Raw genomic sequence first — 23,655 nt, forward strand, 5'->3', positions numbered from 1 at the left:
GTACTTGCTGTTGTGTTTTGCAGGTGCTGCTGAATATGCCTTGTTGCCATGGCAAAGGAGTCCAATCCTCAGCTACTAGAATATGCCCAAGATCATAAGATGGTGTACAACAGCACACAACCTCTCAACCTATTAGAGCAAGAAATCTAGACAAAGGCACAAATAATGGGGGGATAAAGGCCTAAAAATAGAGACTTTTTAAAATATTACTCTTACAAACTTAGAAAGTTGATAGAACAACTGGTTATGCATTAGCATGAATTTTCTGAAGGATATGAAGTCTGAAACTCAAATGTGTGCCATTATTTTCTGATTTTAGTCCTCAATGATTTACCAGTAATTCTCTAGAAAAGCACAATTTTATGAGAAACAAACCATAAATATGAGGCAAAAATCTGGACATTCTGCAAAAATCTGTACAGTTGAGAGGTATGGGGATCATCACCAAACGTGTTTAGAGTGCTGAAGGCCTACTTCTCCTGCCCGGATGCATCTGGGGGCATGATGTAGTATGCACAAGAGAGGTGCAACAAGATATTTGTGGTCTGTACCACGCTGCATAGCATGGTGCTATGGACACAGTTAGAATAAGCGAAGCCGATAGCACTAGCTGACATATCTTTTTTTATGGTGGAGAAGGTGCTGAGGGAAAAATTCATCAACACAGCCAGTAAAAGTGGACCTTTGTGTGAGGCAGAGTTAGGTGCACTATGACATAGCATTGTCAAAGATGCATCATCTGGTCCACAATTGTGGGCTGTGACAAGACAAACATTGAAAAAAAACTGAAGGATGCAATAAGTTATTCAGGTGATGCATTACAGTACATCGATTGGCCATGTTGTACATCAAACATTATCATACCCACAGTGTTGGAGGGCACGTTTACATTTTCATAGGTGGGGGGCACAGTGCCAGATTGCAGCAATGCTAGCGTGGGTGGAAGGGTCATGGATTGTGCCTGCAATGAACACACACACACACACACACACACACACACACACACACACACACACACACACACACACACACACACACACACACACACACACACACCCCGCACAGCTAGAGGATTGTGGGGTGTCACGGATCATATCCTCCTTAGATTAGATGGAGTTTCTGGGGTGGAATGCTTGCTTCGTGTACCATGGGGCCATGCAGTGTAAGGTCTGGATGCAGGAGATCCAGCAGAATGGTGAAGCATATTGAGTGCATATGCAGGAATATTGTAGTGGCCCCCACCCCGGTGTTCCAGTAGACTGATGGCATCCACTGTGCCATGTCCTGGCACTGAGTAGGTGTTACCATGGTAAAATTACATGGGGGTAGCCTGGCACTTAACTGTGGGACCTTTTTTAATTTCTCCACATCTTTTGGGTTTCTAATACCATGACAGGAATGGACCCCACTCCTAAGTTAAAATATGAGTAAAGTTCATCAAATTTGTATTGTTTCAATCTTTGATGTCAGCAAGAAGTGCTCTTTGCAGCACCTGCAATGTGCCTAGTAATGACTCTTTCTGCAATTTGTATGAAGTTACATATATTGGTAACATATCTAAATACCACTGTAGATTCTTTTTTATCGGACCTATTGCTCCTATTACTATTGGGACTGTTTCGGTATCTTTCTTCCACATTGCTCTTGTTTCTGCTTGCAAATCCTGATATTTTATGACTGTGTCTCTCTGTACGCAAGACACTATATTCACTGGGTGTGGCGATTTCACTGATCAATGCTACTTTTGTCTTCTTTTCACGGACTACTGTATCCAGTTTTCTATTTGAACTTTTGGTAATGGATGATCCCATGTGATGTAAACCATCATTTTCTATGATGCTTTGTGGCTCATGTTTCCAGTGTTTTTCAGCCACTTCAATACCATAATTTTTGCACAATCTCCAGTGCAACAATCTTGCCACATTATTGTGCCTTTCAGTATACAATCCTTCTGTCATTACTATGTCACACCCAGTAATGAGGTGTGTGACTGTTTCCAATTCAGTTTGAAAAAAACCTACATTTCTCTGTTTCTCCCACATGTTCAATGTACTTTGTAAACCAACGTGTACGCAGCTCACTATCTTGGACCACCAATATTAACCTTTCATCTCTTGGTTTGAATTTGCCTCTCCTTAACCATTCCTGCATTCATTCCTGATCAACATGAGCTTCTTCCAGAAGTTTTCTTTACTTTCCACTATATTTATGCATTTTCCACATTTCTTACCTTCTCATCTGATCCTTCACCTTATATTCTTTCTTTTGTTTTTTGGCACATTCAGTTGCTGCCTGATTTTTTTCTGCTTCTGGTTTGATTTCCATTCCTGCTTGACGTTGATATGCTTCTGCATGATTAAGCAGAGACGCCATCTTAGATTTATTCTCCTCATGTTTCAAAACTTTCATTACGTTTTGGTCTTGTGAGGTCAGCAGATATGTGTGGAGTCCCACAATTGCAGATCTATAAATGTAATCAGTTTCAAGGAGGCACATCCCTCTTTCAGAATGGGAAATATATAATCTTGGTATGCACTGATTTTTATAAATCATTTGGTGTGCATGAAGCATCCTTCTTGTTTTCTTATCTAATCTATCCATCACATTTTGGGGTAAGTCAATCACTCACTGTAAGTTAGGACAGGAAGAGTATTTGGTTTATAGCTTGGATTTTGTTCCTAGATGTCAACGCGGTTTTCAGGATTAATTTAAGTTTTATTTACTGAGTTTTATTTGCATTTGTTCATGTTTTATTGTTGATCCTTCATCAATTCCCAAATATTTATACACTCCCTCTTGCTCAAGTTCTTTTATATCACATTCATGTCCCAAACTGACATTTTCCTGGTGCTGCAGTTTTCCTGCTTTAAATGTTGCTTTTGCACATTTATCAAGACCAAATGACATTCTTATATCATCTGTTTTGACAACTTGCAGTTGTGCTTTCAGTTCCTTATCTGACAAAGAGAAAATGAGAAGTCTTTACACTTTGTTGTTTTCTAGGAGTCAAATTATAGCCATGGCCTAAGCTGTTAAGTAGACAGCTTAATGGGTTAAGGGCAAGGCAGAATAGCAGCGGTGACAGAGTCATCCTGGAAATCCTGGAATATCCCCTGAATTTTTATCCCTGGGGTAATAATTTGTCCTTTATCATGGTTTAATTGCAAAGTGGTCTGACACTGTTTCATGGTCACTGTAATGTAGTCGATCAGTGTGGGGTGTATCTTATACATTTTAAGCACTCTTTTATCCATGAATGTGGGATACTATCAAATGCTTTTTTTATAGTCAATCCATGCCATACTTAAATTCTTCCCCTTTTTACAGTTCTCCACTATTACTTTATTTAACAACAAATGATCCTTTGTTCCATTTCACTTTCTTTTAATGCCCTTTTGTTCTACTGCCATAATTGAGTTTTCTTCTAAATGACTATAAACTCTGTCGGCATCAATTCCAGTGTATAGTTTATACGTTGCCAAAAGGCAAGTTATTGGTCTATAATTTTTAGGATAGCATACAGGTTCCCTCTTATGTAGGAGCATTGTTTTTCCTGTTGTTAGCCGGGTTGGTGTCTGTTCAGGGTGCACATACAAATAGTTCTTACTCATGGCTAAATCTTCTTGCAAAGATGTTAATACTTTAAACCAGAAATTAGGTACTGCATCTGGGCCTAGGATTTTTCCAATTAGAGGCTTTTCTTAACTTTGTTTCAATCTCTCTGGCTGTTACTTCATCCCATTTCATATCCTGTACCTTTAAACTTCTTATTCTTTCTTTTACTTTTTCTATCCATTTAGCATCTTTGCTATGTTCCACAGGATCTTCATAGACACTTCTCCAAAATGTATCTATTTCTTTTTTTTTTGATAGTCTTTCAATTCCTTTTACCTTGTTTCCCAGTTCTCCATAAAACTTTTTTGGGTCATCAATAAATTGCTTATTTTGTACTTTTCCTTTATATTTATCTGCGTATCTTCTAAGTTTTTCCACCTGTGCTGATATTTTTAGTTTATTTGTGATAATGCATGATAAGGGGTCTATATTAGTTGAGCAAACACTTAGCTTGTCGAACACCTAAATGTCGACAGCTAATAAGTGAAAGCATAAAACCGCAAATGGCCACTTCCACAATTTTTTTCTCAGGGAAAAAATTCACTTGGCCGTTATTGGGAAGTTGCCCATTTCCCCAATGTAGAGTGATCATGGAGTTGGTATATTTAGTTAGGGGGTGGGGCAGCTTCGGCCCCACTTAATTAGAGTTTAAGGTTTGTTTAAGTATCCAACGGCCAAGGAAATTTTTTCCTTAAGAAAAAATTTGCGGTAGTGGCCTTTCGTGATTTTAATGTTTCGATGTTTAGCTGTTTGACAAGCTAAACATTTGATTTTGTAATGATAGATCCTGATCTGTTCTAATAACATGCATTGCTTTTATCATGTCTATCTTTCTTAGCATTTTTGTTGATCTGTTCCCTCTTCTATATTCTTTTAACATTGACACTTCTTGTCTTAATTGCTTTGTAGTTTTCTCTATTTGATACTTCCATGATGGTATTAGATTTCTCCCCTTTTCCTCACTACCCTGTGTTCTTGTGGTAGAACTTTATTAGTTATTAATATAGCAGCAAAATAGTATATCCTGTTTACTTTTGTTATATCACATGGATCTCTGTGGACAGTCCTTATTAGTGTATTAATTAATTTTATCAAACTTCTGACTTTTTGGGTTTTATTGACCTTCTTCAGTCTATTTCTTTAATTTATCTTAATATGTCTATATATGTCTAATAATCAAGCAACTCTTCTCTTAGCTCATTTTCTTCTAAACAGAGGGCACATTTTTTTTGTTTTCCATTTCCTGCGGGCATTCTATAGAAAGGTCTATAGCATCTTCCTGAGGCACATTCTCTTCAATTTTATCCTGTGCCATCTGTTTCTCTGTCATATGGGAACTCACTGGTCTATCAGTCCTCAACACTGACTGCATCAGAATTTTCACAGTTTATTGTGCTTTTCCTGGCTGTCTAGCTTCACGTGAACGTTTATACTGGTTTCCTGTGGAAGGCTCCCAAATATCTTCATATGCCACCTGACCAATTGCTTCCTGTTCCACTGGTGGTACCTCTATGTGGGTTCCCTGATGGAATAAGATGTCAAAGGTGCTTGACAAATATCACTCTTGAACATACAAACATCCACAGCCAGGAATGTAGGTGACAGCATAACCAGATGAGAATCTGCCATGGCCATGTTAGTGTCCAGAGCCAAGGGTGAGGGAGCCATGAGGAAGATGGATGGTTTGGCAGGAATGCTGTGTGCCAGCTGTGTTAACCTGCTGTGTACACCAGCAGTGTCCCTCAGCCCATCTATGGTGTCCAGTTTCCTCTGCTACCTGGAAACAGTAATAGATGACAGGAGGGTTGCCGGAGCTCTCAATAGGCATATCTGCTCCAAGTGTCTACAACTCTGTGTCTTTCTGCCTGCAGTGTTGAATACCCCACAGTTTTTGCAATGGATAAAGGTCTTCAGACATGTCACACAGCACAATGATTAGCTCTGACATGGCCTGCTAATTGTCCACCTATACCTAGATCAAAGACCTGCACATCCACTGATTAATGCCAAGGGGAAAACCCAAGTTAGTGAATATTCTGGAGTCATATCTTTCTGCAGTGATGCATGTCTGCACCCCAGTGGCAGTGTGGCTCTCTGATACCATCTGTGGAAGTTTTGATTGTGTATCAGGGATGAGGCTGATACACATTGAATGACTGAAGCTAAATACTTGTGATGCTGGAATTTCAACCTGGAATTCTGCAGTCTCTTCAGCTGTGGGAGAGGGGATGTGTCCTCCACTGTTACAGTTTCAGATAGTGTAGTCAAACTGGGATGGATGGATGGATGGTGCCACTTTTGTCAGTCTCTACAGGCCCATGACATCAGACACATGCCAATGTGTTGTGACAGATCCTCTCCTTGTGCAGCCTATGAATGCATGCAGATAATATTTCAATGTGAAAGCTGGCTCACATGTGTGACTGTCAGCACCATGCTACACAGAGATTGCTATGTGTCGAGAATATACAAAGAATGTGGATACAAACATGTATACATACCTTCTGGCACAGGTTGTGTCTGTTTCAGCCCTGGCATCCCCCTGTGACAGAAATGCAGATGTGTATGTTTAAGTAAACCACATCAATATGCTACACAATGTCCTATAGTACTGACTTTACCCACTACTCATTTGGGACATTCCATACAGACAATTGGGTAGTCATAGCTTGTGGTCCAGGTTGTATCATTTGCAGTCCTGCTGTTCCTGGTTCAGATTTATATGTACATTGATAGTTACTTGGCTTGCAGTCTGGGGACCACTGAAGAGCCTAGCCAAAATTCAAAGTTGCCCCCAAACACTGTTTGGTTGTGTGACTTGCTCAGGTTCATATAGTAGGTAACTGAAGGCTGAGGGGAATTAAACCCTGTACCCTAGGAACTACAACTCACAGCCTTAACTTTCTGCACCAACTGACATACTTTCTTAAGGATATTACCCTTACAGAGAGACATATCATAGTAAAGCAGGCAGAAGTACTATACAATGTACTACAGGAATGGCATGTGCCACTACTCATGAGGGGCATCCCCTTCAGACAGCCAAGCAGTCGTAAACAGCATGGCTCCCACCTCCAATCTGCCAGTAAGTACAATGGCTCTTGTAGTGTCACCAGTGCCACTGAGGAATATCAGGAATGCCCCAGTTTCCATCAGCCACTGTTGTATAGGGGGTCAACCTGTGGTAGTCAACCTGTCCCTGGCTATTTCCCTGAGCCTTGGTTCTGGAATGTTGGCTCATGTCATTGACCCTGTTATGCACCTGTAACAGCATCTTACTCGGACCACACACTGCACTGAGGTTCTGTTCCAAACCTTGCCACTCCTGGAAAGCCTTGTCCACTTTACCCTAATCCAGGACACACCTAACATATTTACAGTATAACAGTAGCACCTCAGACTCCTATGTACTGTAACTGTTCAGGTTCTGGCCATTTCTTTGGTTCCTTAACCAGTCTGTTTCTTCTGTGGGTCCACATGGGGATAAGTGTGGGTATGCATTACCATTCCTGTCAGCCAAAACCTGCCTCCTTAGGGTTTCTAACATCGCTGTAGTGGACACTACCTTTTGAACTGGTATCAGGTAACCTCCAACACTGTCCTATAATGTGCATCACATGTGGTGCCCCTCGCACTTGTGCCAGTAGCACAGTAAGTGCCCCAAGTACTGGAGGTGGCATCCTCATTAGCCTGTCCTACTGTCTGCCTGCCTGTGTAACACAATGCAGACAGTGGCACAGCAGGACTTTGACTGAGCATGTGCATTCCCTGTGTCCTGGCAGGGAGCTACCCCAACTCCACAGAACTGCAACCAGTTATACTTGTTCCCTGTTCCTTGCCTGGAGTTACCTCCCCACACACAGGACTCAATTTGTTATGTCTGTTCCCTGTGCCCCGGCTGCCTGACCCCTCCCCAACAAGATTGAAATCTATCTTGCCTATTGCCTATGACTTGTCAGTTTGTACCACCCCCCTCCTCCCCAGCCTGTCACAATCTTATCATGGCCAGTATGTTGCTATCACACACACACACACACACACACACACACACACACACACACACACACACACACACACACACTCCCTCTGCACCACCTTGTGACAAGTGATGGCTTTGCCCCCTTGAGCAGTAAGTGTAATGCTGAGGCTGAGGTCCATTACCATGTATCTTGTCTGTTGTAAGGAACTAACAAAAATGTGTGTAGCCATACAACCTAAACCACAACTAATAACTCAAAAAGTTTCATGTAGTCCCCAGTAAAGTCATAGCACCATACTTCAAGTGGCAGTCCAGATAAAAAAACATAAGATTAAGTGGTTTCGTTCTAACACTTAGGACTTCATTAGAATAAAGCCAGTATAAAAAGTCTTGTTAAATATATCGCCAACCAATCCAAGAAGCCATCTGATTAAACAATTAGTGTAGGATTGAATTCATCAAACAATGTTACAATAAATATATATTGTGCTGTTCGTTTAATACAATTGAATAAAAGTCCACCATATAAATAAATTAATAAAATCCAAACATTAAAAATGTACTAAGCGAAAGTATTATATATAAAAAATATGTGAAACAAGTGTTGAAAATATTGAATATATATTAAAACAAGCATAATCAACACTTCATGGAGGAAAAATGCTTTACAGTTTCACTGATCTAATCTTTAAGACAGGAATTATTGATTCCTTGATTTGATTGATTAATTTGCTTGAATTTATTGTTAAATTTAACATATCTAGTATTAACATCCTGTTAGATGAGGTCAAGGACCTAAATGAGAAAATATTACAGGATTTGCTGTTTGACTACCATCACGATTTTTATGACAATGTTTTAAGAAGGTAGAGGAAAGTTGTATAGTTAATAAAGAGAGGAAGAATAAGAAATTAATAAGGGATGAAAAAGAATACAGGGAGGGTTTAGCTTATCCAGTCAAGGACAACTCACTACAAAGGAAAGATTTTAGGGAGAAGGGTTCCGCCCACAACCCTATTAGTCATACTTATACTGCGGATACACCACATGTACTTCCTCTAAAAGCTTTGATGACCAAAGTGCTACTGAAGTTAGTTTGGACCGTTTAGGGTTCCCCCACTCTCCAGATGTTCAGAAAGGCTAAAAAACAAACAGCCAGGACAGAAGACCTAGGGATGGCAAACACCAACAGAACTTCTGGAGTCATTGGGGAAGGAACAACAGAAAGAGGCAGCATTAAGTGAGGATGCGATTTGCGATCTGATTGCTGACAACACAGTTGGTATAATCTTTTCCCATGATGGTAAAGTTGCAAAATACTATGGTTTTCACATTTTTAACTACAGCCATCTTAGCATAGACTTACTTTTTTTTAAACTATTTGAGAAAGGATTGAAATTCATTCCCGATAGAAAATTTAACATTACCGACAAGATACTGGAATTGAAATTGTATGTAAAGAAACTAAATCTTAGGCTTATACACAAAAACATGAATGATATGGTAAGCACACGGGGTTTTCAAGAAAAAGCACTTATATACCCCCCTTCCCTCTACATAACTATTGCACTCTTTGAAAACCTTTGTATAAAGGAGTTGTATAAGATTTCAAAAGAAAGGCACAGAGTTCTTTTTGAACCTCACATTTGAAGAGCGACACTTAATCACAAATTTGATGGAGATTGTATTAGACAAATAATTTTGTTTTTTTCGAGGGTGAATTTTACAAGCAGGACAGTGGCAGAGCTATGGGGGCAGCATGTGCCCTTCTATATGCTAATCTACTTATGTTAACTTGGGGAAAAATTAAGTATTGTCTTCACCTTTCACCAATAGCTGGGATCTTTATTGCGCTATTTGGGTGACATGTTTATTATATGGAAAGATGACACTTTCAAAAATCATGATTTTTGTGAACCATATTTCCAATAGTAGTAACTTTTTAAGGTTCACCTATAATTTCTCACAGCAGACTGCCAATTATTTGGATATTAAGATTGAAATAGAGAGTGGAAGGTTTGTTTCCACCATTTGTAGGAAGAAGACCTTTTCCAGCTGTTATTTACATTATATAAGTGGCCACCCAGGGTATTGCAAGAACAACCTAGTTGAAGGACAGTACATCTGAGCAGCCAGGATAGTTTCTAAAGATGATAACTGTAAGACTGAGCTCAACTTTTTGACTGGGATGTTTTTTGAAAGGGGCTACCCAAGGAAGCTCCCTTTGGAGATTCAAGAGAAGGTGATCAGGGTAGAGGGGTGAAATATATTGCCCTATTAGGTACTGGACTGGAAGGGGACATGATAGTACCAATTCCACATTGATGCATTTGATGTTCACTAATTCTATATCTGTTAAATACAATGAATTAGGTACACAGGTTAATTTTTTTCTAAGAGACAGCTGGGCTATTTTCAAAACAGATGATGACATTCTTAATACATTAGAGGAACCCCACATTTTGTGTACAAAGTAGAAAAAAATATTAAAGCTATATTAGAAAATGATACAAGTAAGGGCACCTTAAATTCTAACACAGTTAAGGAGACTGCAACAATGAAATGTGGGAGATGTCATTCTTGTCAATATTTCAGACAAAACAGATATTATTTTAGAGACTTTTAACTCTACTAAGGTTAGTGTTGTCAGAGGTAATTGTAACACCAAAGGTTTAGTGTATCTAGCAGTTGGCCAACTTGTACTGCATTTTATGTAGGAAAGACAGAACACAGATTAGGGAGAATGATGTATGAACACATAAAGAAAGAAAACACGAATAACGCCCTCTACAGACATTCCCGTCTACGCACTGTTTTATCAAAATTCTTGTTGTATTAAAGATTCTTAGTTCAACGAACTACGTGTTTATCTGGACTGTCAGTGTAGTGCGGTGCTACGACTTCAGTGGAGAGTATGTGAACCTTTATGAGTTATTGTCTGTTGTCAGTTTTCCTTATATGGCAGTATCTGCTATCTGCTCCTTTCAGATTCTCTTTGCTGTTTGCTGTAACATGGTCTCTGCAGCCTGGCTGTTCTGTCATTGCTGTTCCCTGATCTATATGTGTCAACTTGTGATAGATGGTGAAGCATGCTGGTGAGTAGTGCCAGCACAGATATTGTGATCTGTAGTGGTATCACCTTTTCTGCCAACGGGAAGAAGAGGTTAGGGAAAGACAGCCTCCATAATACTGTGTACAATCAGCTGTTGCTGAGTCACTGTACAGCAAGTCTGAAAAGTATAGCTTCCCATGCGTTCTGTTTTCATGGGTATGCTGAAATTATTATAATTTTTTTGGCTTAATATTGCTGAAAGAAATTGCAGAGAACAGGATCACCTGCCAAAGGTGGAAGAACATACTCTCCAGATGAAATAAGTATACTAAATTGCTAGCATTACTGCATAATTGTAATTAACGTGTACCACAGCACTGTGTAAATTTCCCTTTTTGCAAGTTAATATTTAAACATAACTTAGTTGTTCATTAGCTTTATAGATTTGTTTTTCCTCCACATAACCTTCAAATGTCTTAAAGTGTTCCAGTCTTTCCCTAGTGATGCACATCTGCACCCCAGTGGCAGTGTAGCTCATCCCCTGCCACCCTATCTCCTACCATGGCATCCCTTATCCTTGTGTGTCACACTCCATCCCCTGTTTGTTGTCCTATGCACCCAGTCACCAGTTGTATACCGCTGGCAGTCTGCATCTCGCCACTCTTGCTCTGTCTTTTATGTCACTACCTCCCACACATAGTTTCATTATCCATCACTGTCCCTGGCATGACCACGCTATGTGAACACTTTTGTATACCTACTCCCCTTCAGACCACATCACTCTATCTTGCCCTCGCTATTTATCACAGAGCAGTCATGTATCCCCTGTAGAGTTCACACACTTGTACGCATTCTGATCCATGTTGCTTTTGTGAAGTAAGCCACTTTTTACAATGTCGTTATGCATGGCTTACAAATGGTAATGCGTTTCGGCATTTTTAATCACGTTAGTTTTACATTTTTGATATATTTCATTATTTATTTATTTATTATTCTTTTATATTTGTTTACTGGAAAGCTCCAAATGGGCAGAGCCCCTTTTCAGCAGAGCTCCAAAAGAAGGTGTTGTTAACCAACAGTGAACAAATAATAAAAGTCCAGTCGTTAGATTACAGTGTAGATTATTACGTGTTTTTCAGTAAATTGATAGCAACAAAAGAATAGATTCATTGCAACAGGGAAACTCACATGGGTTTAACAAGTTGATTGAGACATGTATGAGCAGTTCAGGAGCAGATAAGATTGTTTCAAGATTCTTTCATATAGTGCTACACAGTCAGTAGGGATGACTGAGATGTATTAGTCTAGTGGAGAGTAAAATATGATAATGACAGAATTTATTAGTCTAGGTGAGAGCAAAGGCGAAAGTGTCAAAAGGAAAGAAAAGTCAACTCTAGGTAGTGACAGGCTGAGTAGGGGGGAAAAGGGATGTAGATTTTTCTGGAAAGGGTAGTACAGGAGTGATAAGAAAATGGTGGTGTGTAATAAAAATTCATCCTATTTAGAAATCTTTGTATCTTTAGTTTTGTTTTTGTTAAATTCAATGTTTAATACAAAAACAAAGTGCAAATATTAACGTATTGTATACTGTAATAGCTGAACGATAACAACTGGGTCATGCAAGCAATGAAGAGTCCTTAACCACATAACCATGCCAGCTATGGATAGTTAATCACTTAGGTAATGAACATGTATAAAATGTGTTGACGTATCACTGCTGGGTGTGAATAAACGAAGGCTTTGGGAGAGATTTACTACTGTGCCTATGGGGGGGGGTACCAAAAGTTAAATTATGCCAGCTAGTCTGTTTAATAAAATATATTAAATCTTGAATGTATAATCTATAGGAGAATATTAATAAATGAATGAACCCTACTTTATAATTTTCTATCTCATTCCTGTAATAGGCAGTGTTTACATAGTACATGGCAGAAATGCATACATGCATTTATATTAAATCACTGCTTCCTGAATGAAGTGCCTACAGTGTGTTGTATGACACTGAGAATTTTTAAATAATTTCTTTTCTTTTCCTGTTAGATAATGCGAAGCAAGGGGAGAAGGCAGTAACCTGGAATACTGGGACACACATTCTACCTATTTTTCACTGTCCTGTGCCTGCTGCTTTTAACCTTGCAGTCTTGGTAAGTGAATTATATGAACATTTTAAATCAAGGAACTGAAAAAGTGCCTTTCTGAGGTAAAACATACAGAAACTTAACATTACCGCAATGGTTTTATTTTGCTAACGGTATGAATCTATAAATAATAAAAAAATAATCCATGGGATTCTTTAATGTCTGCACTAAGTGTACACTGTTCTGAGTGAGCAGAAAACACAAGCATTACTCACACTTTCTTTCTCCTAATTTTAGTTTTTCTACTGATTTTGCAGGCTTAAATATTGAGGGGGATTCATAAAGGTTACCACAAAGTATAGACTACATGTACACTTAATGTAATCTTTTTGAGTGACTAGAAAGCACAACAATTGTAGGGATGTTCTTGAATACAGCTTGTGTACATTTTGGGTATGTGTTAATGAATCTGGCCCCATGGGGTCCAAATTATTTTGACATGAATGCATAAACAGATAGGCATGCTAATTTATGCAGGGATAGGTTGTCAGGAACAAGTTTCTATTAAATGAGCAATGTAATTGCATTTCTTGTCTAACAATATTTAATAGTGAAAGATAACATATTTGAGGCTTTGCAACTTAAATGTTATTGCTAAACCAATTTCAGTGCTTTCAGATGAGGTATTACTTGATTAAAAAAGTATGCTGCTTGGTGATGGTGTCTTTCCCACTGGCATTCGCAACAGATCACTTACTTTTGCCATCAGTCAAGGCATTTCTAGATCCTTTTACATCCCCAGTTCATCAAATTTTGCACTACCTGCACAGATGTTAGTTTTTCATTTGTCAAAGTTCTGTTGACACCAATTTCCAACATCACACTGAATAAGATTCCATATCCTTAGAGTCTGTTTAAGGCCTTCCTTAAAGGTACTTCTGCTAATGGCTCAAGTTGATTTCACCCTCAATTTCAAGTTTATTATAGTGCTTTTATTTGCTAAGCACTAAGCATAAGTCAGGATGAAACAGCATAAAATACAATAACAAAACTCAATGCAAATATTGCAAGTATGCAATGTTATTAAAATGTAAGCGATCTTAGTACATCGTGATAAATATGTAATAAATTATGACTAATACAATGTAAAAAAAAACAAAACTAAAACTCTGACTTGACTAGCTAAACTGTTACAATCTACTAAAATATTAATAGCAAAACTACTGACAACATGCAAAAAGTCTCAAGCTACAAAATCCAAGACTAAGTCCAAATTCAATCAGAAGCTACAAAATCCAAGACTAAGTCCAAATTCAATCATAGACATGAAGCAAGCCCAATATCCTGGGCCAAAAGCAAAACCATCAAAAGCAACTCTAATTCTAGGGATGCTTAGTCCAGACAAGGATGATAAAGCTCATCACATCCTGCTTTACAAGGATGATAGAAATCCAGGTCAGAATAACACAGAACATGACAAAATCAACAAAGTATTAGAAGCTTTCCAAACAGAACCATCAACTTATAGAAAACTGGAAAGCATCTCTGCAGTACAAGTCTAGCAGGAACAGACTCCAAGACCACACAAAGCCAGTGATGAGTTTGATGGACAGCTGGTAATAAAGCCATTGCTATGCAATGCTTGGAGGAGCTGTAGCAGGCTAAAACATTTCACCCACAAGTTAACCAGCAAAAGTTTGTCAGAAGACAGTGCAGTTTGTAAAGAACAAAGACACCTGAAATATTCTTTATTTCTTGGGAAACTTAATGTCAAAAGTTATACAGTCCAATAATTTGATGATTTAATGAAGGTACCTAGAGCCCAACATGAACATAGTTTAAAGGCTGACTCAGTTTGCCATAGTCAGCTGACTACTGTCATCTTTGGACACACGTAGGGGGAATACAGCTAGGGCGCCAATGGCTCTGTGGGACATTTATTTATACCGGAAAAGTTTACTGCTCCTTAACTTAAACCAACAGTGTCAGCTTATTTAAGGGAGAATTTCTCCTTCACTATATGAATGCGCACAGGCAGTTCCAGTTTTATTTAGACTGCTTTATGTGTCCTATGTTAAAGGTTTGGAAAGTGAGAAAGGTAGAAAACTGTAGCTTTCCCAATTATTTTGTAGTTGCAGTGTCTTTTTTTACAATAAGTGTGGAAAGACTTTACAATCCATACTTAAAACACTTTCTTCAAGAATTGTTGCCACATTCATGGCCTTAATTTGAAATGCCACCTTAGATGATATTTGTTCTGCAACTAATTGTCATATATAAATACCTGCACAATTCACTTTAAGTAGGATATGTATTTCCTGCAGATGGACTACTTCCGAATTCAATACCAAAGTAATGGTTACTTATCGCAATGCTATTCCTTTAAGAAGAGATTTGTCAGCAAGAGACAAATCTCTGTCCATCTCCTAGTCTTGCTCTCTTTGGTTTCATATGGATCTATACAAGGTATCTGCAAGGCTATCATTTTATGTATTACTCGTTGGAGTTGTTAGTTCCACAGAGCTGGCTCCTGATGTCTGCCTGTCCTAATAACAATTCTATCATTCCTTCTTAAGGTCATTTATCATCTGTTTCTCTTGTTTAGTTTATTTCACAAAATGTGGTTTTAAGCGTAGCTCATTAATTTCATTGAATAAATCATCCATCACGCTTGCTCAAAATCATCTAATAGGCTTCTAATAAGAAGGAATGAAAGGTGGAAGAAAGTTAAAGAGTTTTAAATATTTATACATTTATGCATCATCATTATCATATTCATATTTAAGTTTAGGAAGCTAGGTTTTTAGATTTTATTTTCCACATTCCAGTGACATCATTGCACATCAGAGACAATAAATCTAATTCCTTAATGAGAATTGAGCAATTCAAATTCACTCAAACTATATTTTAACACTCAATGTAAACACTAAAGCAAATGTGTCACTAGTTACAGAGAGGTAAAAAGTTACCTTAGGTTTTTTCTACCAGCCATACTTTCTTTCTGGTGTCTGTGTTCTTCTTCCGCAATTTTTCTTGTTGTTCTCATTTCTTGGCGACCAAGTCCCTTTTCTCCTGGGGTCTGAAAGGTAGGAAAAAAAGGAAAGGCCCTCCCCCAGCCCTCTCCCTCTTCTCTCTCAGTGACATGGTGGTCAACAAAGGAGTCAATGGTAAGCTGTTTGTGTTTAGTGACTCATTCTATCTTAGGTCTGACAGATTGCTCCCAGCGGCACTAGAGCTAGATCGGAACCACATGGATCTATGTTGTTACATCAAAATTATTGAACATCAAACTAAATATCGTTGAGACCATATGATTGAAGTTCCTTCATTTTGAAAAATAAATAAATAAGAAAACTGTGTGTCAGCCCACACACCCTGCTAATTATTTGAAAAGAATTAATACTTTTGTCATGCATTATATGCTAGATACTCGGTTTCAGAATTGTTTTGCAGCAGCAGCTGTCCTATATCGACTACTTTAGCAACCCTCCACCCCCACACTCCCTCAAATGCAGAGACCCTTGCGGTATAGCTGTTTATACTGTCTTATACATGTTTCTTCTGCAGTGCTCTTCTTTAGAATAAACTAAATGAGGCATTCATTTTAACTGTCCATCTTCATGAAATTCATAGAGTATTGCAGTAGTAAACTTATCCTACCAAATTATCCTAGTCTACTTGAGAAAATTGTTATGTACACAATTGTTCTCTTGTTTACTGCAGGTATCTACCTTTTGCTATTTTAGTGGATTTTGTACAGAGACCACAAGTTGTGTGTCACTGGGGCACATTAATTATCTGGTAAGAACAATGCCCCTCAGCTGAAGAACCGAAGAGTGCAGGTAGCTGATGGTATATGAAAAAGGTAGAACAGGACTGACATCAGTCGCACCTCAGGAAGAGACTGATAAAAACATTCTCATACGGGTACAGGAACTGATAGACAATATCACACTGACAAAAGTCCAATGAAATGTAAGCAGACTCAGCACTTGTTACATCACAGTTGTAGTTGTAACGTTCCATCTTGAAGATTGTAATGTCCCATTTGGAAGATATGCCGTAAAGTCATATCATGCCATTCATAAAGTCATAGATATTCCAAAGCCCCATAAGCCTTCAAACCTTGCCAGTGGCAACCATCAGGCCATATCTTCCTTATTCAGGAGGACATGCCTGTCAGTCCAGGAGAAAATTTGTGGATACCCATTCAGTTGTCTAGTTTATGTTTAAAGGAACATAATAAGTCACATTGCTTAACAAGTAGGAGAAGTGTATTATAGAGGCTTGAGAGGCATTGAGGAATAATCCTGTCCCTCCAACTTGTTTTATTTATCTGTTAGTAAAGATTTGGGTCTCTAGTTCTGGTACTGGTGGAGATATTGGATTTGAAGAGAAGCAGAGGTCCAGGACAGTCAGGTTTCTAATGGTGAGGTGAATGAGAAAGTGATCTCCCCTCAAAAGTCTATAAGACACTAAATGAAGGGATAGAGCTTCCAGCCTCTCTAGGTAGCTCAGGGACTTTAGGTTTGTGATATTTCTGATTAGGAGCCTTTGAGATTTTTCTAATTGTTTGATATGTTTAGCGAGATACATCCCAAAGGGTGTGTTGTACTCGATCATTGGCCCAATCAATGGTGAGTATAAGGGAGCAACTACCTCTTTAGACCTTGAGTCAACTGTATTTATGATATTACTACTTTTTAATCAGTGTTCTAATTCCTTTGACTACCAATCCTTTTCACGCTACTAGTGGCCAAAATGTGTCCAAAATACTGAAAGGGATTTAACTAAACAGGTGATCTTCTGTACAGTTACCAAGTTAGTGTGAGCATGATGGAGAACATTCTTCTGTTTCAACTCTGCCAAAAATGTATTAGGATGAAAACCCTCTTGGTCATAAGATGAGCCCATTTCTGTATTGTTTCTGCCATCTTTCCTTTGATTGACTAAAATTGTGGCCTTAGTTTGTCCCCACTGCCAAACCTGACAAAATTAAATTAGAAGTCAAATAATACTGAAGAACAAGAATGTCATTTTGCTAAGAAAGTCACATTTATATAACTTAGTTTGTCATATTTTAGAAAGAATAATATGCAATAATTGTAAGAATGTTGTACTTATTTCATTAAAAGAATGTTCCATTTCTTTATTTAAATTTTTTCTCCTTATGTCATTAGCCTGGGGAACATTACTATGACATTTATGACCCTTATGGAAGTGCTGATGTACGAATCCATATCTTCTCTGGCAAGAAACCTGAGTTTCCCTTCCACCCTGAATCTCCAGTCACCATGGACATCTCTACTGAATTATCTCCTGTAAGTCATGTGAAGCAGTCGGTTCTGCATTAGAACACAACAATTGATATGCAAACAAATTAGTTTAGGTACCCTGCAGCTGTAATAAACAAGAATATTATAACTATATTATAAGTATCCAAAGCTTATTTCATTGCTGAAGAAGAGATAAGCACCAGTCAGTACAGCTAACCATTTATTGTAAGATCATGTGACTTTTTTTCATTGAATTGAACCTTTGACATTGGAATGATGATTTTCATGTAGCTTTTTGAGCTCAGCTAATTCTGAAACATGCTAATGAAAGTGTCCAGATGGGAACAAATAATATTAAAGAGTGACACTCAGTTTTGTGAAATATCAATCCAAATAAAACTAACTGGACCTTTGAGGGATATGTCAAGCTAGAAACTGAAAGTGAAAAGCCAAGACATCTATAGCAAACTAGGTTATGTTCATAATGATGTGGGGAATTTTGGGTACAGTATTTACTTATTTGTTTGTTTAATAAATAAATAACTACATCACCTGGCCCAAAGGCCTTTTCAGACATGGCTAATACCAAAGGCAAATAAAAATTAAGCCATATTATCAATATTGTGTGTACCTGATCACATGACAATTGCAGTATTACACATGTAGAATTCATAGTGTCAGGATATGACAGGTTAACTGTGAAATGCTTAATTAATTATGCAATAAGCACATAAGTCATAGTGTAAATAAAGTAAAGTATGGTACTTGAACCAAACAAGCAGAGGCTAATCATTGTAAGGAAAAGAGATTCGCAACATAATACAAAATTAAAGCTACAAAAACACAAATATAGCCTTTGCAGAAAACGCTAGAAAAACAAGCAAAAGGAAGGACAAGGCATACCACTTTATTTATTTCAATTTGTTTAGTGGAGTAGAGCACTGGTCACTTCTGGCCAGTTTCCGTCTCAGTCTGGAACAGCCACAATATTGCTTAACAAATACTATAGACAGAATGGTACAAACATATTATAATGTAAAAATAACATGAGCATTTTATACAGTATGATCAAAGATTCAATATATACAATTGTGATACAATGTCTGTTTAACTGTGATTAGGCCTCATGAAAATGGTATAGATTGGAGAATTGGAACTAGAATGTCAGTGAAAGTTAAAGGTTTATCTAGGTCATGTGGCTGGAGATGTTGTAGATACACTTCGCTAGGGTTTTGACATGATATTTTAGCAGTGCACTTTAGGGTATGAAGAGGTGTCTTTAAAATTAGAAGGAAGTACCATAGTCTGGTGCTTAATATTGCGAATGAATGGTTAGAAAATGTATTTTGGAATCAGATGTTTGACAAAGAGAACCCAAATGATTATGATAGTTTCTGAGGTTATAGGAAGGGGCTTGACTTATTAGTCTGGATGTTGAGGGAAGAGAGGCTGTTCATGGAGGAGTTTGATGAACTGAAAGCTCAGGAGTATAAAGAACATAAAGATGATATAGTACAGGTCAGCAGAGCTGGACCAAGGTCATGGGGGCCCTAGGCAGGACACTGGACTGGGACCCTCTGTCACATGACATCAAAATGTCATCATACCACCCCAAAATGTCTTATATTAAATAAAATTGATCAATTAATTAATTAAATATCTCAAAGATGATGAATTCATGGTTTATGCTTCATCACGGAATAATTTTGGTTTCCTTGTTTGTCTTTCTTTAGCTGCACAGATATGGTTGGTAGTCATCGTTTCTTTTGCTTCCCTTTCATATTGAATCAAACGAATCTCTTATTTTTTGTACGTATTCAAGTAGCGAGCTGTAAAGGACCTGTGCACAAACACCAAATGAAACTTTGCCCCTAATGGCCCTCTCAGTTGTCTGTCCATGTATGCTAAGGCACCAAACAAACATCAAAATGAATTATTTCCACCAATGTTCTCTTAAGAAGTTTGTATATCCAAACACCAAAATGAAACATTTTCCCCAATGACCCCTTCAGTAATTTGTCCATGTATACGCAAGCACCAAAATGAAACCTTTTCTGCAATAACCCCATCAGTAGTCTGTCCATGTATGCACAAGCACCATCATTACATCAAAATAAATCACTTCCTTCAAAGAACCCTTCAGTAGTCTGTCCATGTATACACAAGCACCAAAATACATTTCCTGCAAGGACCTCTTCAGCAGTCTGTCCATACAATCATCAAATGATATCAAAATGAAACATTTCTCCCAAATAACATTTCAGGCTTCAAATAGAGCTGTTCATTTATGCACAAGCACCAAAATGAGGAAGTATTTCTCCCAAAGATCCCTTTAATAGACTATCCATGTATGCACAGACACCAAAATGAAACATTTCCTCGAGTGACTCCATATGTACAAGTACAAAAATGAAACACCTCCCAATGATCCTTCCAGAAGTATCTCCATCCATGTATGTATGCACAATCACCAAAATGAAATACTCCTCCCCCGCAATCCTTTCAATATTCTCCCCATACAAATATATATGCACTAGCACCAAAGTGAAACATTCCCCCAAAGACCACTTCAGTAGATTGTCCATCCATGTATGTATACACAAGCACCAAAAAAAACAAACTCCCAAGACCCCTTAAGTAAATTATTATATATGCACAAGCAACAAAATGAAACATTTCCCCTAACAACCCTATCAGTAGTCTGTCCATGTATGCATAAGCAAAAATGACATCAAAATGAATTGTTTCCTCCAAGGTTCTTTTAAGTAGATTGTCCATGTATGATCAAGCACCAAAATGAAACATTTCTCCTAACGCCCCCCTCAGTAGTCTGTCCATGTATGCACAAGCACCAAATGACATCAAAATGAATAATTTCCCCCAAGGTTCCCTTAAGCAGTTTCCCATATATGCACAAGCACAAAAATAAAACATTTTCCCCAACAACTTCTTCAGTAGTTTGTGTATGTATGCACAAGCACTAAAATGAAAAAGTTTCCCCAATGACCTCTTCAGAATCATTAGTTTGTCCATCATGTATGCACACACACACACACACACACACACACACACACACACACACACACACACACACACACACACACACACACACACACACACACACACACACACACACACACACACACACACACACACACACACACACACCAAATGACATCAAAATAAATCATTTCCCCAAAGGATCCCTTTTGTAGTCTGTGAATACAGGAAGAATTAGGTAGGATAAATGATTTTAAGTTTAATAATATAATAATATGAGCTTTTGATCACCACAGCTAATATAATCTTTGCTCTGTCCACACTTGGAGAAAAAAAAAAGCATATGTTGTCAGATAAGAATATATCCAGACTTGCTTCCACAACTTTACCATTATAAATGTCTAATCATTGCAGCATTTTGAGTCACCATCCCTGAATCTATTACCAAAGCCACCAACAATGTATTAATGGTATAGGCTTATCTCTACAATGACAACATGTTGGTTCATATTCCAACTTCTTTATATACAGCCATAACAGTGAAATATAAATACCATGTAATATTTTAACATGAATCAATGAGTGTGGCTAGCCTTTATTCTTGTAAAATTGTCTAGTCACTGCCATCCATCATAGAAGTAATATACTTTTTTCATTTCTGTAAAGCCATCATAGCAAAACATTTGAATTTGGTATAATTTTATTAACCAAAGCTATTTGTTCTGTTTGATTTTGTAAAATTTGATTTATTTTATCTTAAGTAGTATACGACTTGTATAAGATCTGAACATCATACAATAAGATATGTATTATTTGTGCTTCTTTGTATTCTGAAACTAAATTAAAACAGTTAATTTGAAGAAAAAGTGTTCCTGAATAATTTTTTCCCCAAATTTGGCTATACTACTCCTATCAAAGTGAAGTATGCTATTATTTTATTCTTCATCTGTAGGGTCAGTCCAAAAATGAGAGTGCACCTTACAGCTCTCTCTGCCCAAAATCCCAAATATCCAAATTGTTGTAAGAAAAATGATTTACTAAATATCCTCCACTCAATGATGCTATTTTAAGGAGGTTATTAATGAATTACCATACTGAAATTCTGATAAAGTTAAGAACACATTCATTACAACATAATGTTCAGGACTCGGGGCTGTTACACTGTCTTTATCTAAATATTGTGTAAAGAAGGACCATGGCATTCACTGTGAGCCTCTACAGCAAAGAAACTTTCTAAAAGTCTTTTATATTGCATTAACTCAACTAGGTGATGGTGATAAAATCAAATGCATGAGATAAAAATTCATTACAGGTAAATTAAACATCTTGATTTATTAACATAAGCAATGAAATATATCTTAGTAAAAAAAAAAAAAAGATATGCTATTGCATTATATGAACAGATGCCAGCTAAAAAACCCCAAAAAACAAAAAAAATGTATTTAGCAAGTCTTGAAATGCTAATGCCTTAGACCCAGGTCCCTCACCCAGTGCCTTTCCTGCCTGGTCAACAAACTGCAAAAAATGGATAAGTAAACTACATAGGTTGCAACTGTAAGAAGATAGTAATAATATATCTGACATACCACCAGCACCATGGTTTTGACTGCAATAAATGGATGTCAATCACTTCACTGAAATAGATTATTTTTTTAATTTTCTTTTTTCTTCAAAGTGAGCTGAGCATCTCTTGAGTGAGGAGTGGAGGAAGGAGTAACTTCATGTCGGTCTGGTCAGCAGATCACTAAGAAAAAGAGCGGTAACATCACATAAACAATGGTTTTAACTGCCAATGTGTATACCCGCCTATGTGACCTGCCGCTGAGCCCTGAGCAGACTGAACTATTAAGACAGTCAGGTCGGGGGGGGGGGGCAGACCAATGTACCTGCTTAGTGGTGCTTGCTTTGTATCACCAAGATGAAGTAGCACCCTTCCCCTCTGCACAAGTGGAAGATGAGGAAGCCAAGCCAAACAGCAGCAGAGCACAACAGCATGAACTATTGAATCGCTATCTGATTTTAAAAGAAATTGGCGTTTTCATATATATTTATTTTAATTCTACACATTTTGGGGCCCCTAGCCTTTATGGGGCAGTAGGAAACTGCCTATGTCACCTACTGCTGGATCCGGCTCTGCAGGTCAGAATACACAGTTAGTAAATTAATGAGTGAGAGAGCTAACAAGTAATCTAGGAGTAGAAAACTTAGACCAGAAAATAGAAAAAGGATTACAAAAATCAAACAGACTGAAGAAAAAGAGTAAGAGAAAAAAAAAACAGAAAGAAGAAAGTAAGGTAACAGTCTGAAAAGGAATGATGAAAGAAACGGTGGGAAAAGTAGGAAACGAAAATCGCTATGTTTAAAGATGAAAACCATATTTGTCTTATTGAAATTCTAAGATCAAATTTAATGAAAGTAAAATATGCAAAACTGATTCTTTATCCAGAGTCTCTGCAAATATTACATCTGGCTACATGTTTCATATGTTCAAGAAATTTATATTTGAAAACAATATTTGAGGTTATCAAGTTCCAAGCTGCTAACAAAAATTTGAAAAAAGTCAGTTCACCAGTGATGAGGTCAAAAGAGTTAAAGGTGAGAGTCACTTAATTTTGAGTTCTAAAGGTGTAAGAGTTGGAAATGAGTTTGGGTTTG

General features: G+C 37.7%; 1 protein-coding gene across 1 annotated transcript in view; it reads left to right on the plus strand.

Annotated features, from left to right (window-relative positions):
- Window positions 1-23,655, plus strand: part of LOC122814253 — a 149,513-nt gene that overhangs the window by 21,908 nt on the left and 103,950 nt on the right. The window contains exons 3-4 of the mRNA XM_044086850.1: window positions 12,687-12,790; window positions 17,905-18,045. Of these exons, the coding sequence (XP_043942785.1) occupies window positions 12,687-12,790; window positions 17,905-18,045 (245 nt within the window). The remainder of the gene's footprint in view (window positions 1-12,686; window positions 12,791-17,904; window positions 18,046-23,655) is intronic.

The sequence above is a fragment of the Protopterus annectens genome, chromosome 10.part0 (assembly GCF_019279795.1).
Source record: "Protopterus annectens isolate FY-2018-M chromosome 10.part0, PAN1.0, whole genome shotgun sequence".
Lineage (NCBI taxonomy): Eukaryota > Metazoa > Chordata > Ceratodontiformes > Protopteridae > Protopterus > Protopterus annectens.